This window comes from Sturnira hondurensis, unplaced genomic scaffold, assembly GCF_014824575.4.
Source record: "Sturnira hondurensis isolate 20B ecotype Veracruz unplaced genomic scaffold, ASM1482457v3 Scaffold0018728, whole genome shotgun sequence".
NCBI classification, from domain to species: Eukaryota; Metazoa; Chordata; class Mammalia; order Chiroptera; family Phyllostomidae; genus Sturnira; species Sturnira hondurensis.
In genome coordinates this window covers 3,054,554-3,072,182 of record NW_028091359.1, presented here as the reverse complement: position 1 = coordinate 3,072,182, position 17,629 = coordinate 3,054,554, and the positions used below count along the sequence as shown (strand labels likewise).

Genomic DNA, 17,629 nt, shown 5'->3' with positions numbered 1-17,629 from the left:
AATTATGCTATTACAATTGTCCCAATATTTCCCCTTTTGCCCCCCTCCACCCAGTATCCCCATTCCCTCTGGCAATCCACCCCTTAGTTCATGTCCATGGTTCATGCATATAAGTTATTTACTCGCAATTCTGGGTGATAGTTTTGTAGTTTGGTTGCAGTGTTTGCTGTGGTTGCACGAGTAGGTGAGCCATGTTTACCTATGCCTCCATCTTGACCAGGACCTCATTTACTCTTTGCCATTTAGATTTTAAAGAGTATTTGAAAATTTACAAGAAATTGATGTGATATGTTTATACATAAGTTGATTCATTTTAATGAAAAATAAAAGACCAGGGAAAGATAATATAATTTTGTTTATTTAATCTAATAGTTGCTACATCATCTCTATTGTATTTATAACTTATACTTCCTAGAGCAACTGTTGTCATTGGGCACAATGTCATTGAGTATTGTAAGGTATTCGTCTGAATATGGTTCAGGGAATTTTGAAAATCCTCCAGTTATTATATATGACAGAGGATAATTGCCAGGTTAAGAGGAGTGGGGGGCTACTCTTAAAGAATATAGAGAAACTGGTTAGATTTTGAGAGACAGGTGGTAAATGTTTATTCTTCCCAGTTGGATAGAATTTTTAAAGTGTTTTTTTCTAAAATATTTTTAGACGATTATTTACTATTTTTATTGCTTTTAAAAACACAGTTTTAAAACCTGACACAAATAACAGTTAATTTTCTTTATATTCTAGCTATGAACTTTTAATTTGGGAATGTGACAGGTTCTTGTGAGTGGATATAAAATAAAATTTCTTGCCTACTAATTTGAAAGTTACTTGTTAGAAGTGTACTTTTCTGCTTTCTCTCCTAAAGTATGCCCTTTGTGTAAAAAGGTTAATAGTGTTATAGATTGCTAAAGACTGTTTTTCTTGAGTAGTTCTACAACTTCTTTTTTTTTAAAGATTTTATTTATTTATCTTTAGAGAAGAAGGGAAGGAGAGAAGGAGAGAAATATCAATGTATGGTTGCTTCTCGTGAGTCCCCTGCAGGGAACTGGCCTGCAACCCAGGCATGTGCCCTGACTGGGAATCAAACCGTGATCGTGTGGTTCACAGGCCCGAGCTCAATCCACTGAGTTACACCAGCCAGGGCTTGAGTAGTTCTACAACTTCTTAAAACAACAAGTTAATTTATCTTCAAAGTCCAAAATTTTTTCAACAAAATTACTCATAACTTTAATTAGGCTTATACTACAAATATGCTTGTCTGGGAATACTACACAGGGGAATCTTTAAAAGCTAAACTGAAAGTAGCAATTCATGCCATTTCTCATTGAATTAATTAGTTGATAGGAATTATAGTCAATTTCTTTGCATTTACATACTAACTGTTATTGGTCATTGAATTTGAGAACCATTTTTTATTTTATTTTAAGTGATTTTCTTACTCATCCCATTTTTTTAAAAGAATTTATTTATTTATTTATATTTGGAAAGGGGAAGGGAGGGAGGAGAGGGAGAGAAATATCAATGTGTGGTTACATCTCATGCACCCCCTACTGAGGTCCTGGCCTGCAACCCAGGCATGTCCCCTGACCGGGAATCGAACTTAAGCCCTTTGGTTTGCAGGCCAGCTCTTAATCCACAGAGCCACACCAGCCAGGGCTCATCCCATTTTTAAATACGAAAAATAAGCCTAACAGAACTGACTACTTCAGATTACTCAAAGGAGCAATTTAGTGTGTTGACTCTAGTGTTTTCACTCTTAAGAGAACAAGCTTTAGAGATAGGCAGACCTAGATTAAAATCCCAGTTCTACGCCTTACAGTCTGGGTGATAGTCAACATGCTACTTAATCTTCTAAACCTTATTTTTCTAATTTGTAAAATGGGGTAGTAATATCTACCTTTTGATTGTTGTGAGGATTTAATGAGGTAATATGTAGTAAGCACTGCACTGCACATGGAACATTATAGGAACTCAATATATGTTATTATTTATCATTTATTATTAATAAGATCTTTGGTTCCAAACTTTTTAATTTTGACTTTCTGTTTAGCTTACTCATTGCCAGTTTCTGTTCTTGGTTTGTAAATTATTCCTTTAACATGGATTAATTCAATTATCTTCTTGTCTTCTCTTGGTGGATTTCCGGATTGCTTCTCTCAGTGACTGGAAACTCTGGAGTCATTTCTTATCTTTTCTCTCTTCAACAAGCCCCACATCTACTTTGTCACTTAAATTCCGTGGCTTCACCGTGTTACAAACTGGGCCTCTTTTTTATTCCTTTTGCTTTTCCAGGAAGGGCCCTCTATCTACTCTTGCACCAAATTCATAGTGTATCACTGTTTCTCAACTCCTCTTATTTCTGTGTACTGTAACCAAAGTTAATATTTTAACACCAGTATTTACTTGGTGGCCATTTATACTCACATCTTTTCCTGATCTTTGTAAGCTCTTAGTAGGCGGAAAATATTTTTAACTCATCTTTGTATATCTAGTGCCTTTCACAGATGCCTTGCACACAGCCAAAACTGTAAATAGAAGTGAATAGAGTGTTTCTTTAAGCTACCAAAAATTTCTTCCCATTATATCAGTTTTCTACTTTAAATGTTATATTTTAAATGTTAATGTTTCTACAGCATTCTTTTTTATTTAGTTTCCTTTTTTAAGCTTTAAGGCAGAGTTAACTCCATAGTATTCTTGAGAGCTGCTTAAAATATAAGTCCCTTTTTTTCACTCAGTGTCTGAAAAAGTAAAATCATAACACACAAATTCCTTTCACTCAGAACTTGCATTTTACTTTTTATAGGAGAGCTTTTTACAGGAAAACGCTTATTAACTTATATGTTTGAATAGCTCAGTCTGAATTTGTATAGCCTATATTCTGACTTTGTATAGAAGTAGTCCACTTGTGGGACTTTTGTGAAGACCGGATGAAAGCTGGGGTTGTAGTGTCCTTTGGTGGGACATTGCTTTTAATAGGAATGTAGTTTTATGCCCTATAGTTAATTCTGCATCTCTTTGAAAAGGGATATGATTATAATAACTAATTCAGTGACTAGAACCTGTGACCTTTTTTTTGGTTTATGGGATGATGTTCCAACCAACTGAATGTCACCAGCCAGGGCAGTACCATACAAATTTTAGTTTTAACTACCAAAGTTTTATAATGTAGTTTAACACAAGGAAGTGTGATGCCTCCAGATTTCTCAATATCTCAATATTTGGCTATTCAGGATCTCCTGTGGTTTTACAGAAATTGTAGGATTATTGTCCTATTTCTATAAAAATGCTATTTGAATTCTGACAGGGATTGCATTAAATCTGTAGATCACTTTAGATACTAAGGACATTGTAACAATATTAATTCTAATCCATAAATAAATGCAATATCTTTCCATTTGTTTGTGTTTCTTTAATTCCTTTCATCATCTTACAGTTTTCAGTGTAAAGATCTTTTCCCTCTTTTGGTAAATTTATTTCAACATATTTAATTAGTTTTGATGCTATTGTAAAATGGGGTTGTTTTCCTAATTTGGGGGGCTAGTTTGTTGTTATTGTCTACAAAGACAACTGAATTTTGTGTGCTTTTAAAATACTTTTATTTTTTAATTAGTTGACGTTCAATATTATATTCCTTGCAGGTGTACACTGTGGTCATTAGACATTTACATTACTTACAGAGTGATCCACCCAGTAAATCACATACTCACCTGACACCATGTAGTTATTACAGTGTTATTGACTATATTCTGTATTCTCTACAGAATGCAGGCCAGTACATTGGCCTGTATCCCCAGGACTGTTTTGGAATTGCCCATTTGTATTTCTGAGTCCCTTTGGCTTTTTCATCCAGCTCTCCAACTTTCCTCCCACTGGGCAACCATCAGTGTGTTTTCTGTTCTGAGTTTTGGTTTTGTTTGTTCATTTATTTTGTGTTTTAAATTTCACATACAAGTGAAATCAAATGGTATATGCCTTTCTGTGTCTGACTTATTTCAGTTAGCATAACACCCTCCAGGTCCATCTGTGTTGTCACAAATGGTAAAATTTCCTTCTTCCTTATAGTGGAGTAATATTCCATTGTATCTGTGTACCACGTCATCTTTATCCAATTGTCTATTGATGGACGCTTCAGTTGCTTCCATATGTTAGCTATTGTAAATAATGCTGCAACAAACAGGGGCGCATATATACCTTTTTGAATAAGTGTTTTGGGTTTCCTCGAATGAGTACTCAGAAGTGGGAGTGCTGGGTCATATGGTGGTTCTATTTTTAATTTTTTGAAGAACCCCCATATTTTTTGTAGTGGCTGCACCAATTTGCAATCTACCAACAGTGCACAAGGGTTCCCTTTTCTCTACCTCCTTGCCAAAATTTGTTGTTTATTGATTTACTGATGACAGTCATTCTGACAGGTATGAGGTTTTCCTAATTTTTGGCAAAATTTTCATTTTGTTTTTAATTTGCATTTCTCTGATGATTAGTGATATTGAGCATTTTTCTGTATACCCATTGGCTGTATATCCTCTTTGAAAAAATGTCTGTTCAGGTCCTCTGTCCATTTTTTAATTTTTTTTGTCTTTTTGATGTTAAGTTGTATGAGGTCCTTACATAGAGGGGTGGACAAAAGTAGGTTTACAGTTCATTCATGTGGATAAAGACATACAAGTTATAATTATTTCAAAAGCTTTATTAACTCAAAAGAATGTCACAATGTCACAGTGCTCTTATGTATAATCTCGTAAGTGCCATGGTGATATTCTTTTGAATTTCTAAAGCTATCATAGTAATTATAACCCACATGACTTATTTTCCATATAACAAACTATAAAACTACTTTTGCTTATCCCTGTATTTTGGTTATCAACACTTACTGTGTGTATCATTGGTGAATATCTTTTCCCATTCAGTAGGTTGTCTTTTCATTTTGTTGATGGTTTTTTGCTGTACAAAAACTTTTTAGTTTGACGTGGTCCCATTTGTTTTTTTTCTTCTGTTCATCTTGCTGGAGGAGATATATTTTTAAAAATATGACTAAGAGGGATGTCAGAGAGTTTACTGCCTGTGTTTCCTTCCATGAGTTTTATGGTTTTCGATCTTACTGATTTTATGTCTTGCAACTTTACTTAATTTGCTTGTTAGTTCTAATAGGGGTTTGTTTGTTTGTTTGTTTGTTTGTTTATAGAGTCTTCAGAATTTGCTACATATAGATCATGCCATTTGCAACCACGATAACTTTCTTTCTTTCTGATTCGGATGCCTTTTATGGGGTTTTTTTCAGGCTTAATTATTCAGGCTAAGACTTTCAGTACTTCGTTGAATAGAAATGGAGGGAGTGGACATCTTTGTCTTGTTCTGGTTCTTAGAGGAAAAATTTTCAGCTCTTCACCATCGACTCTGATAGTATATGTAGGCTTGTCTACATGGTCTTTATTATGTTGAGGTATATTCCTTCCATACTGAATTTTTTAAGTAGTTTTACTATAAAATGGTGTTGAATTTGTCAAATGCTTTTTCTGCATTTATTGAAATGATCCTGATTTTTATCCTTCATTCTGTTACTGTGGTGTATTACATTTATTGATTTATCGATGTTGAACCAATCTTGCATTGCAGGGATAAATCCCACTTGATCACGGTGGATGGTTCTTTTACTGTGCTGTTTAATGCAGTTTGCTAGTATTTTGTTGAGGACCGTTATTACTGTGTTTCTCAGGAATATTGTCCTTACCTGGCTTTGGTAAGAGAGCACTGCGGGTTTCCTAAAATGAGTTGGGATGTGTTCCCTTTTCTTCAGTATTTCAGAAGCATTTGAAAAGGATCAGTGTTAATTCTTCCTTAAATGCTTGGTAGCATTCAACAGTGAAACTGTCTGGCCCCAGAATTTTCTTGGTACAGAGATTGTTTTATTAGTACTACAGTCTCTTTATGTATTTTATTTTAAGTCTATTCAGATTTTCTGTTTCTTCATGATTTACTGATTTGGTAGGTTAGATGTTTATTGGAATTTATTTATTTTGAGTTTATTCCATTTTGGGGCATATAATTGTTCCTAGAAGTCTCTTATGATCCTTTGCATTTTGGTAGTCCCAGCTGTAATCTGCTCTTTCAGTTATAATTTTATTTTGAGTTTTTTTTTATTTAGCAAAAGTTCATCAGTTTTATTTTTTCAAAAACTAATTCTTTTTTTCTTTTTTAAAAATTTAATTATCGTTCAAGTATAGTTTTCTGTCTTTTACTCCCATGCCAGCCCACCCCCCCCAATCAAAAACTAATTCTTAATTTCAATGATTTCTCTCTTGTTTTTTCTAGTTTATATTTCATTTATTTCTGTTCTCGTCTTAGTTGTTTTCTTCCTTCTACTAACTTTGAGTTTAGTTTGTCTTTTTAAGGTGTAAAGTTAGGTTGTTTATTGCTTTAAACATTTCTTTTAGCCCTGGCTGGTATAGCTCAGTGGATTGAGCACGGTCCTGTGAACCACATGATCGCGGTTCGATTCCCGGTTGGGGCGCATGCCTGGGTTGCAGGCCAGTTCCCAGGGGGGGACTCATGAGAGGCAACCATACATTGATGTTTCTCTCCTTCTCTCCTTCCTTTCCCCTGTAAAGATAAATAAATAAATCTTTTAAAAAAACATTTCTTTTAGAACTGATTTTGCTGAACTCCATAATTTTTATTTCTATTTTCATTTTTACCAAGATATTGATTTTTTAAAATTTCTCCTTTGACCCATTGGTTGCTCAGGTGTTTGATGATTTCCACATGTTTGTGAATATTTGTTTTCCTCATGTTACTGATTTCTAATTTCATGCTCTAGTGGTTGAAATAGATACTTGATGTGATTTCAGTCTTCTTAAAGTTTTGAAGACTAGTTTTGTGACCTAACACATAATCTGTCCTGGAAAATGTTACATGTGTGCTTGAGAAGACTGTGGATTCTGCTACTGTAGATTTAAGCCATGTTATAGCAATAATCACATTAACCTTAATGGCCTAAATATCCCACAGAAAAAGCAGAGATTATCAGACTGGATAAACATAAAAGAATGAACTACTGATGAATGAATTCCAAAATCATTATGTTAAATCAAAAAAGACAGACATAATTACATGCTGTATGACATTTACATGGAATTCTAGAAAACACAAAACTGCAGGTTATTTTAGTAAACAGGGTCAGCAGTACTGGCAGTTAATGGAAAAGGGGTTGGAGGGACATTTGAGAGTGTTGAAAATATTCTACATCTTGATTCTGATGGTGATTACATGACTATATATTTATCAAAACTTATTTCCAGGTACATTGAATGTTTGTGGATTTTACTGTATATGTATTATTTCTCAATACAACTTATCATCACACAGGATTAATTATGTGCATTTAGGAATTTAGGGAATGTAAGGATGAGTAGATGACTTAGGATGGTGAACATACAGCATAATATACAGATGATGTGTTATAGAATTGTACACCTGAAGTCTATATAATTTTATTAACCAGTGTCACCCCAATAAATTCAATAAAAAGTTTAAAAATGAGAAATATTTAAATGAATTGAAACAAATTTAGTACTGAAAGACAAAAATCTCTCTACCTTACTAAAATGATGTTTGAAATGGTTGAAGTTAATATGATTTAAAATGAACTTTAATTATCTACTCTATTTTTATTATAATTTTTAATTATTAGGTTGAACTAAAGCGCCAGTATAATGACCAGCATTCAAAACTGAGAGGTCTTTTACCCGGTCGTCAATGGTATGAAATCCAAGCATACAGGGCCTTAAACCAGGCCCTAGGTAGGTAAGTGAAGTGCAATTTAATACAATGTTACTGTAACATTATCTGTGAGCAGGGCTCTGTGTAGAGCTTGTTGTCTTACTACTTTACTCCTTATAATAAATTTAACTGATTTTTTGTGTTTATGCATTAGTTTATTGTGATTATTAGTATAAATAAACATGTTTCTATATCTCACATTTTTATTTCTTTTATTTCTTCTACATTTTTATTTTTATTTCTTTTTTTTTATTGTTCAAGTACAGTTGTCTCCATTTTCCCTTACCCTAACCCTAACCCCACCTCCCACCCCCAGTCCTATCCCGTTTTGGCTTTGTCCATGGGTCCTTTTATACATGCTCCTTGACGAACCTTCCAATTTATTTCACTAGAATCCCAGGAACTGCTATCTTGTCAATGACAGATGTCACAAGTGAAAGTTGAAAACAATCAATGAAATAAATGAAAACCAAAACAAAACTCAACTTGCTAAAGTTTAAAGATTTTTGGTTGTTCAATGAATGTCACACAGAGGTGTTCAGTAAATGTTTATAGAAGTTACCACCAAACAATAAAATTTTTATCTTTTGACCATCAGACTCATGATGATTTTATGGGTAAAAAGTAAACCACTCAAGAAGGGTTAAACCAAACCATGCTTGTGATCCTAAAGAATTAACACTAATTAACAGTAAAATTTAATTATAATACTCCTTTTTCTAAGGATTCTGATTCATTAAGATTTGTACTTTGTGGAACTGTTTTTTAAATCACCATTTTATGTCATAATTCCATATTATAGGATACCAACATTTAATTTTTAAACACTATAATTATTAGATTTTTAATAATCCAATTTAATATTTTATATTTTCTGTTTATGAAATTCTAATTAGTTCAACTGTTCAATTGTTTTCCTGTGAGGCTATAAGGCTTTTAGATATCAAATAAAAGAATACAGGTTAAGAGTAAAATCATGAAAACAGGACCATCTGACATATTTTCAGTTCATTCAGAAGACCCGCAGCTAACCATTATCTGACCTAGCCAAATTCAGAATGTGGATTTTTTTTTCAAGTATCTCATTCACTCACATTAGCCCATTTACACATAAGCAGACCAGAATGCATTTAAGTTCAGATTTACGAATAGCTGATGACATAGGTCTGCAACCGCTGGATGTAAGTCCCAGAACACATCCCTCCTCTCCCCGTTATTTCGGATCGATGTTCTGTAGGTGTTTCACTTCAAACTGGATGATCTAGCGCTGTCGTTAACGTACTGACCTCGTTAAGCTGTTTTCCTTCTCTGCCTGGGAACTGCCTTGGTACTTGGCACCGAGTTGCACTGCAGGCTGTTGTTGAAGCTCTTCATCTGCTTACTTCGTCTCTTCCTGTTCATTGACCTGTTTCATTTCGCTTTGTTGGAATTTTAATGTTCAGCGAATAGTTTTGAGGGGAGCTAAATACTCATTTAAAATTTCTGGCTTAATTTTAGAAAAATATTCTTGCCTAGTTGATTATTTTTCCTTGTAATATAAGCAATGCCTTAAATTTCAAGAAACCATTTGAAGCAAAAGTATAGCCATGTGCCACATGACAACCTTTTGGTCAAAAATGGAGCTCATATACGAGGGTGGTCCCATAAGAATAGAGTGGAGGTTTCTTGTAAGAAATGGAAGGATCCAGTTCAGGAGGATTTTTTTTCTCTAATGGGAGCAATGTCTGTGGGGCTTGGAATAGATTCCCTCACACTCACAATCGCAGTACCTCAGTTTTAAGTGCGCAGATTACATCCCGGTGAGTCAGCCCCTGACCTGTTTTAGCCCAGAGGAGTCTGTCCCTCCACCACTATGTATTAGAGGGTGTCACAGCCGTCCCGACGGTCTGATGGTCTTCAGAGTTCCTTGCTATAAATTGTTTGTGGAGGACCTGAGAGCCTACACTAGGACACAGGTCCACAGGGCTATTGAATAAGAAGTAAGTGCCACTTCAGTAAATCTTTCTGTGGTAGTGTGGAGCTGTCCTCTGCCTGTATTTACAGGTTGTAATAATGTAAAGTATAGGTAAGTTTTATTTCTTCCATCAATTCAATGCCAGAGAGAGCCCTGTATGCCAGATATGCTCAGTGGAACCACAAATAATTTTCCAAAGTCAAAATACTGAGTTCTCAGTTTTATACCCTCTACATGTTTCTACTCCCTTTTTTTAAATGAAAACCAAAAAGTTTCTAATCTGGCTTCTGCTCCAACATGCAATAGCCCGAACTACATGGCCATGGCAATTCCTTGTGTTCCTTTTCTCTCCATCTTCTTATTCCTACTGCAAAAACGTATTCTCAGGCCACCTTTCACTCCCTCCTGACAGTTACCATTAAGGTGATACACACCTTCCCCAGCCAGTTTCTCCTTGGTAATTACAGTCAGTGCATACCACATCCCTGTCCATGAAGCAGCATGGACAGCTTTGGTATTCTATTTCTGACCCTGTCAGAAGGACAGGGGTGGGACAGTGTTTATAAAGTACATAGTAGTGCACAGTACTGTCCCAGGCTTCACAATTGACACTACTCAGTCATCCACTCACGCAGAGCAACTTCCAGTCCTACCAGTTCATGGTAAGTGCCCTGCATAGGTGTATCATTTTATATTTGATACCATGCTTTTACAGTGTCTTTTTTTGTTTACATACACAATACATAAGTATTTGTGCCACAGTTGCCATAGGATTCAGTACATGTTTGCTGTCTAGGACAGGCTATACCATCTAGCCAGGATTTGCACAGTGTGCTCTCTGGCGTGTGCAGAATGACAAAATCACCTACTGACGCATTTCTCAGAACGTATCCTCATCGATAAGGGGTGCATGACTATACATTTGTATCTCATTTTGTCATTTATAAACCTTTTTACATATACTATTGTGAGAGATGAAATTACTGGTGCTTATCTAACGACACAGCTGCTAGATGGAGCTTAACATCTTGGCTCCCTCTTTTTAAAACCTCAACACCCGTTTTTCTCATTCTTATACCTTCCATCCACTAAAGTTCTCACTTTAAACTTAATGTCACTATTAAACTATTAAACATACTATGTCCTTTCATTACTCTCTGCCTTAGTGTACAAGTTACCATACAATTCATTTGGTAAGTGTGCCAGTCAAAACCTAGTTGAAAATCATGTCCTTTACTAAAATTCTTTTTACTTGTAAAACTAGTTATTTATTCTTTAGGAAACCCATGGCATTTTATATATTACTTCTATTAGAGCATATATCTTGTTGTATTATAATAGCCTGTTATTTCTCTGTCTCCTTCCCTAAACGTGTATTATACGTTTTTGCATTCTCCATAACCATGTCCCAGCTTGGGGCATAGATGCTCAATTAACGTTTGTCGAATGATGCCAGGCTCCGTGCTTGTTTTCATTATACCACATCGGTCAGAGAGCTTCTAGAGCCTCAAAACATACTTTTCTAAACTCAATGAAAAGCATGTGTTTGTAATATTGATATATGATACTGTAGTTTTAGTATTTTATTAATTAAAAATGCTTAGCTCAACTGTGACTGTACTGACTTGAAGGGAAACAGTATCAACAAGTAACAACTTACAAAGATGTATCCATTTAAAATCAAGTAAATATTTTACATCATTTGATAAAACTCATAATGCGTATCGATTGACATAAACGGTGCTTATGCTCAGGCACTCGCCTTACAGGGGATCTGCCCAGAGGGTCTGAAGTAAATAGAAACAAATTGTGTTTAAAAAGTGTTGTCTTTTTTTTTAAGGCCACGTGGGACTATTAGCGTATTTGAAGTAATGCAAGTCCATGAAATGTAATAACAGCCTTTGGGAATGGACCAGATGGTTTTGTGGCTAGGTTACAACTGCACTATGAGTTTCCTAACAGGGCTGCTTTACTAAAAGTGTAATCTTTGTCTCAAGTGGCCATAATTCATTTGAGGGAGGCAATAGGAAAACCATGGGAAAATGAAAAGGTGAAACCTTTGTCTCTGAACTGCTTTGTTAAATGCCTTTCTTTCATAGGGCACTTTAACCATAGCCCCTAAGTGAGACCAAAACAGAGCGACATCCTGACCTTTGGTTGGTTTTCAGTGCCATTCTGTAATATTGGCAGCATCTACCTTCCCTTTCTGCCCAAGTTTAAGGTCTGATACCTTGGAACCCATGGACTACTTAAAAATTATTTCAAAAAAAGAATGCCACATAAAATTTAGATTAAAAAATTCTCAGGGGGCGGGGAGTCAAACATGTTAATTTTCACCCCTTCTCAAAACCCCATGATGATAAAGAAATTAAAAAATGCAAAACCTACAAAATTAAAAGCATGATAGAAGGGACAACAACAGATGAGATGTCAACAAATTTTGAACACTGGAAAACAGATGAATGATAAAATGACTTTGCAAGCAAAAACCCCCCTTAAATTTAATCTGTAGTCATGAAAGCTAGTAAGATCCTCCAGATTCAGGCATGGAGAGGTGTAGGGCTTGGGGGCAGTCTAAAGTTTCAGTTAAAGTTGGGTTAAACACAAGAGGATCAGTCATAAGTTAGTATAAAAAATAGTTGGACAGCCCCCTTCCCTACCCAGGCTTACTCTCTGGAGAGATTAAACTAGAGTCTATATATTCTTCAACTCCAGGTACAGCTAGGGATGTGTTAAAGATGAGGGTTAAGAAAAGTCTACCTACTGAATGTGAGAACTCCATCTCCTTTTTCTGCTCAGCTTTGAGTAGGCTGACAATCAGTCTTCTGTCTCCAAGGCAGGAAGGTACGATATTTCTCTTTAGGGAAACTGACCGCTCTGTGAGTCAGGGTGTACAGACAGTAACAGAGTGGCCCTATTCCTACCAGATTACCTTACTGCAAAGCCTCCCAGCTTCTAAGTCCCCACCTTGCATGCCAAGCTGCCAGTCGGCATTTTAGTGCCTTACTCCTACATAAGTCCAAAGAGTCTTGAGATATTCAAAGAATATCTATAACATGAAAAATAGAAACCAAAACAATACAACACGATACCAATAAAATAAAGACAGGGTGGAAGAAAACAGATCAGCACGATAGAACAGTGGTTAGCAAACTTCTACAAAGGATCAGAGAGTATATATTTTAGGCTCTTCATGCCATGTGTGGTCTGCATCCATCTTCTTTGTTTTTCCTTTAACCCTTTAAAAGTATAAATACTGCCCTGGCCAGCTTGGCTCAGTTTTTTGGGTGTCATCCCCATGAGGCAAAAGGTTGCTGGTTCGATTCCTGGGTAGGGCACATGCCTGGGTTTCAGGCGGGTTCCCAATTGGGGTGCGTGCGAGAGGCAGCCCATTGTTGTCTCTCACTTTGGTGTTTTTCTCCCATTCTTTTTCCAGCCTTCCCCTTTTTCTGAAAATAAATAACATCTTTAAAAGTGTAAATACCACTTCTACCATGCAGACTGTATAAAAATGAGATATGGACCAGATTTTCCCTATGGGTTATAGTTGGCTGACCTCCGCATAAAATAAAACTTAATAAAAAAGTTGAGAGGTAAGGACTTCCAGCCAAGATGGAGGCATAAGTAGCCACACTTTGCCTTCTCATATATCCAAAAGAAGGACAAAAGCAAATTTAAAAACAAAAAATAACCAGAGCTTTGAGAGAATCAAACTATATGAAAGTCTGACAACCAAGGAATTAGAGGAGAAACATTCATACACACCAGTAGGAAGGGAAGAGACAGGAAGCCTTGGCAGAGGGGATGCCCAGTAAGGCAGCTGGTGGAGGACCAGGCAGTCCCACGTTTGCATGTGGATAACACAAGAGGAACAACTGGGGAGCAAGGCAGACCACGCAGCCCAGGGTTCCAGCATGGGAAACGAAAGCCTCAAAACCTCTGACTGTAAAAATCTGTGGGGTTTGTGGTGGTGACAGAAACTTCCAGCCCCACAAGAGAGTTCACTGGAGACCACCAGGGGGTCCTAGAACGTACACAAACCTACCCACCCAGGAATCAGCACCAGAAGGGCCCAATTTGCTTGTGGGTAGCAGGGGAAGTGACTGAAAGTGGGCCTAGAATGGGCAAGCGTCAGTTCCCTCTCTGGCCCCTCCCCCACATACAGAGCCACAACACAGCAAAGTGGGTTGCCCCACGCTGGCAAATACCTAAGGCTCTACCCCTTGCAGTATAATAGCTACGCCAAGACAAAGAAATATGGCACAAATGAAAGAACAGATGAAAACTCCAGAAAAAGAACTGTGACAAGAAGATAGACAACCTATCTGATGCAGAGTTCAAAACACTGGTATTCAGGATGCTCACAGAAACAACTGAGTATGGATGCAAAAATAAAGGAAAAAGTAAAGGCTATGCAAAGTGAAATAAAGAAAAATATACATGGAACCAACAATGAGGGGAAGGAAACTGGGACTCAAATGATTTGGAGCAGAAGGAAGAAACAAGGATTCAAAAAAATGAGAAGAGGCTTAGGAACCTCTGGGACAACTTTAAATATTCCAACATTTGAATCATAGGAGTGCCAGAAGAAGAGGAAGGGCAAGAAATTGAAAACATAATGAAGAACTTTCCCAATCTGGCAAAGGAAGACTTCCAGAAAGTCCAGGAAGCTCAGAGTCCCAAAGAAGTTGGACCCAAGGAAACACACACCAAGGCACAACATAATTACATTAGCTAAGATTAAAGATAAGGAGAGCCCTGGCTGGTATAGCTCAGTGGATTGAGCATGGGCTGTGAACCATAAGGGTCACCATTTTGATTCCCAGTCAGCGCATATGCCTGGGTCACGGACCAGGTCCCCAGTGGGGGCCACATGAGAGGCAACCACACACTGATGTTTCTATCTTTCTCTCTCCTTTCCCCTCTCTCTAAATATAAATAAATAAAATCTTTTAAAAAAGATAAGGAGAAAATCTTAAAAGCAGCAAGAGAAAAGGAGACAGTTATCTACAAAGGAGTTCCCATAAGGCTATCAGCTGATTTCTCAAAAGAAACCGTATAGGCAAGAAGAGGCTGGAAAGAAGTATTCAAAATCAAGAAAGGCAGAATCTGTATCGCAGATGACTCTATCCAGCAAAGCTATCATTTAGAATGGAAGGGTAGACAAAGTGCTTCCCAGATAAAGGACTTCATCATCACCAGGCCATTATTTTATGAAATATTAAAGGGATTACCTAAAAAAAAGATGATCAAAAATATGAACAGTAAAATGACAATAAACTCACATCTGTCACAACTGAACCTAACAAAAACAAGCTACGCAAACAACTAGAACAGAAACAGAATCACAGTAATGTAGATCACATGGAGGGTTATCAGTGGGGATGGGGACGGGGTAGAAGAGGGGAAAAGGTACAGGGAGTAAGAAGCATAAATGGTAGGTACAAAACAGGGAGGTTAAGAATAGTATGGGAAATGGAGAACCAAAAAATTTAAGGTGCAGGGCAGAGGGGAATAAAGGGTAGAAAAAATGGGACAACTGTAATAGCATCATCAATAAAATATATTTTTTAAGAAGTGAGAAGTGAGAGATGCCTTCCTAAAAGAACAAAATAAGAAAAAGCTCCTAGACATTAACATGACAGCAACAAATTTTAAATGTAGAATTGAGCTTAGAAGAAAAAATTGAAATTTCCCAGATTAAAAAAAAAACAAATAGGAAGAACTAAAAGAGGATCAGTATGCAAGAGCCAACTTCTGATATGATCCATATGAAGAGACTATAGAAAACAGAGGAAAGAGACATATCAAAGAAATAATTTAAGAAAAATACTCAGAATTAAGGACATAATTTTCTGATTGAAAGGGTTCACTCAAGCACCAGTAAAGCAGAAAAAGTCACAAAGCACAGCACTCTGTAGTTTAAAATTATCTGAGGTCAAGGAAAGGTCTTAAAACTTTCCAAAGAGAAAAAGGCCTCATACAAAAGATAAGGAATCACAATTAAAACAGACTTCTTGAAACCAACAATAGAAGCTAAAAGACAGTTGAAAATTATCTCCAGGCCTTGGCTGGTGTAGCTCAGTGGATTGAGCGCGGGCCTGTGAACCAGATGATCCCGGTTCGATTCCCAGTCAGGGCACATTCCTGGGTTGCAGGCCAGTTCCCGGCAGGGGCTATTTCCCAGCAGGGGATGCACGAAGCAACCATACATTGATGTTTCTCTTCCTCTCCTTCCCTTCCCCTCTAAAAATAAATAAATAAATATTTTTAAAAAAGAAAAAGAAAAGTATCTCCAATTGTGTAGGGTAATTTTAAAAAATATTTAATCTATTTATTTTTAGGGGAGGGGAGGGAGAAAGAAGGGAGAGAAACATAGACGTGTGAGAGATATATGATATATCAATTGGTTGCTTCTCACACACCCCCAGCTGGCCTGCAACCCAGGCATATGTCCTGACTAGGAATCAAACTAGACCTTTTTTGATTTGCAGGCCTGCACTCAGTCCACTGAGCCACACCAGCCAGGGCTTTTTTTAGAGTAATTTTTTACTTGCAATCTAAGTTCTATACAACCCAGTTGATTCATAAACTGTAAGAATAAATCCTTCAGCGTGCAAGGGTTCTAAAGCATTTGCTTAAAATGCACACTTTCTCAAGATGCTATTGGAAGATATGCTCCATGGAATAAGAGAAAATTCAGAAAGAGGAATATCAAGGATGCTGGAAACTGGAGTTCAAGCCAGAAGAAAGGAAGAGAATTCGCAAAACCAGTGAGGAAGGGAAGCCTGCGATGACAGCTGTGCAGCAGCCCCCTGGCCCCGTCCTAGTCAGTCTACATTGGTTCCTGGGGGCTTTACCATTTTGGGAAGAATTTTTACAAGTGTGGCAAAGCTCGGGAACTAATTAATGATAGAAAACATAGAGATTAGCAAAAAAAGTGGAGATGGTTATTAACTCCAAGACAACAAATCTTGTATTAAAAGGGAAATAAAATCATAGTGCACCATGTAACTCACCTTTATAAAGGATAATACCCTGAATATTGATTTATACAAGAATTGTGATACAAGTCCATTGGAAGAGAGAGGTGATGGTGAAGCAGTAATATAAGATGAATAGCGTCGATACGTAATTTATAAAGGTCGAAAACCAAGAAGTGGCATGGTCATAGTAGTCATAGTGGAAATAGTAGTTTCTATAACCTTGGTTCATAATAATGAGTTGGATGAGAGGAATATAAATCAAAGACATACCATTGATTTTCTCAGTATTTTATCTGTCCCACCAGAAATTTAGCTTTATTTTCAAAGTTACGTCTGTTTTGCTTTCTTCCTATTTTCTTACAGATGTATTCGACATAAAAACGATTGGGGAGCTCTTATTCTAGTGGATGACCGCTTCCGAAGTAATCCAACTCGATATATATCTGGTGAGATTCTCAGCTGGGCTTAGAGTAACAATAGATAACAATCTTTAGTGACTTCTATTTTTAAAGACAAAGAATTAGAGAATTTTTTAAATTAAATTTATTGGGGTGACATTGGTTAATAAAATTGTATAGGTTTTAAGCGCACAGTTCTGTGGTAGGCTATCTGTATATCGCATTGTGAGAATCTGAATATTTAGATCAAACATGGAAAATATTGACTGAAAATCTAGCCTTTTAATGCTTTCATGTTTGCAAAACTTTATAGAGGAGAATCTGGTTAGTTATCAACATAGTATTAATCGCTTAGGATACTTCAATTTTATAGAATGTGGGATCTGGCTTAGTAACATAATAATTTACTTAGCATTATCAGGGAAAAAGCTGTTCTACAGAAATGAATTTTCTAAGAAATATTAAATTTTTACATTTAAGCATACAGGCACATCTGCTTTGGCTGCTTAGGG

At 36.5% G+C, this 17,629-nt stretch overlaps 1 protein-coding gene across 1 annotated transcript in view; it reads left to right on the top strand.

Moving 5' to 3' along the window:
• BRIP1 (BRCA1 interacting DNA helicase 1) overlaps positions 1-17,629 on the top strand; it is a 125,216-nt gene that overhangs the window by 103,072 nt on the left and 4,515 nt on the right. The window contains exons 17-18 of the mRNA XM_037070168.1: positions 7,691-7,803; positions 17,083-17,165. Coding sequence (XP_036926063.1) covers positions 7,691-7,803; positions 17,083-17,165 — 196 coding nt within the window. The remainder of the gene's footprint in view (positions 1-7,690; positions 7,804-17,082; positions 17,166-17,629) is intronic.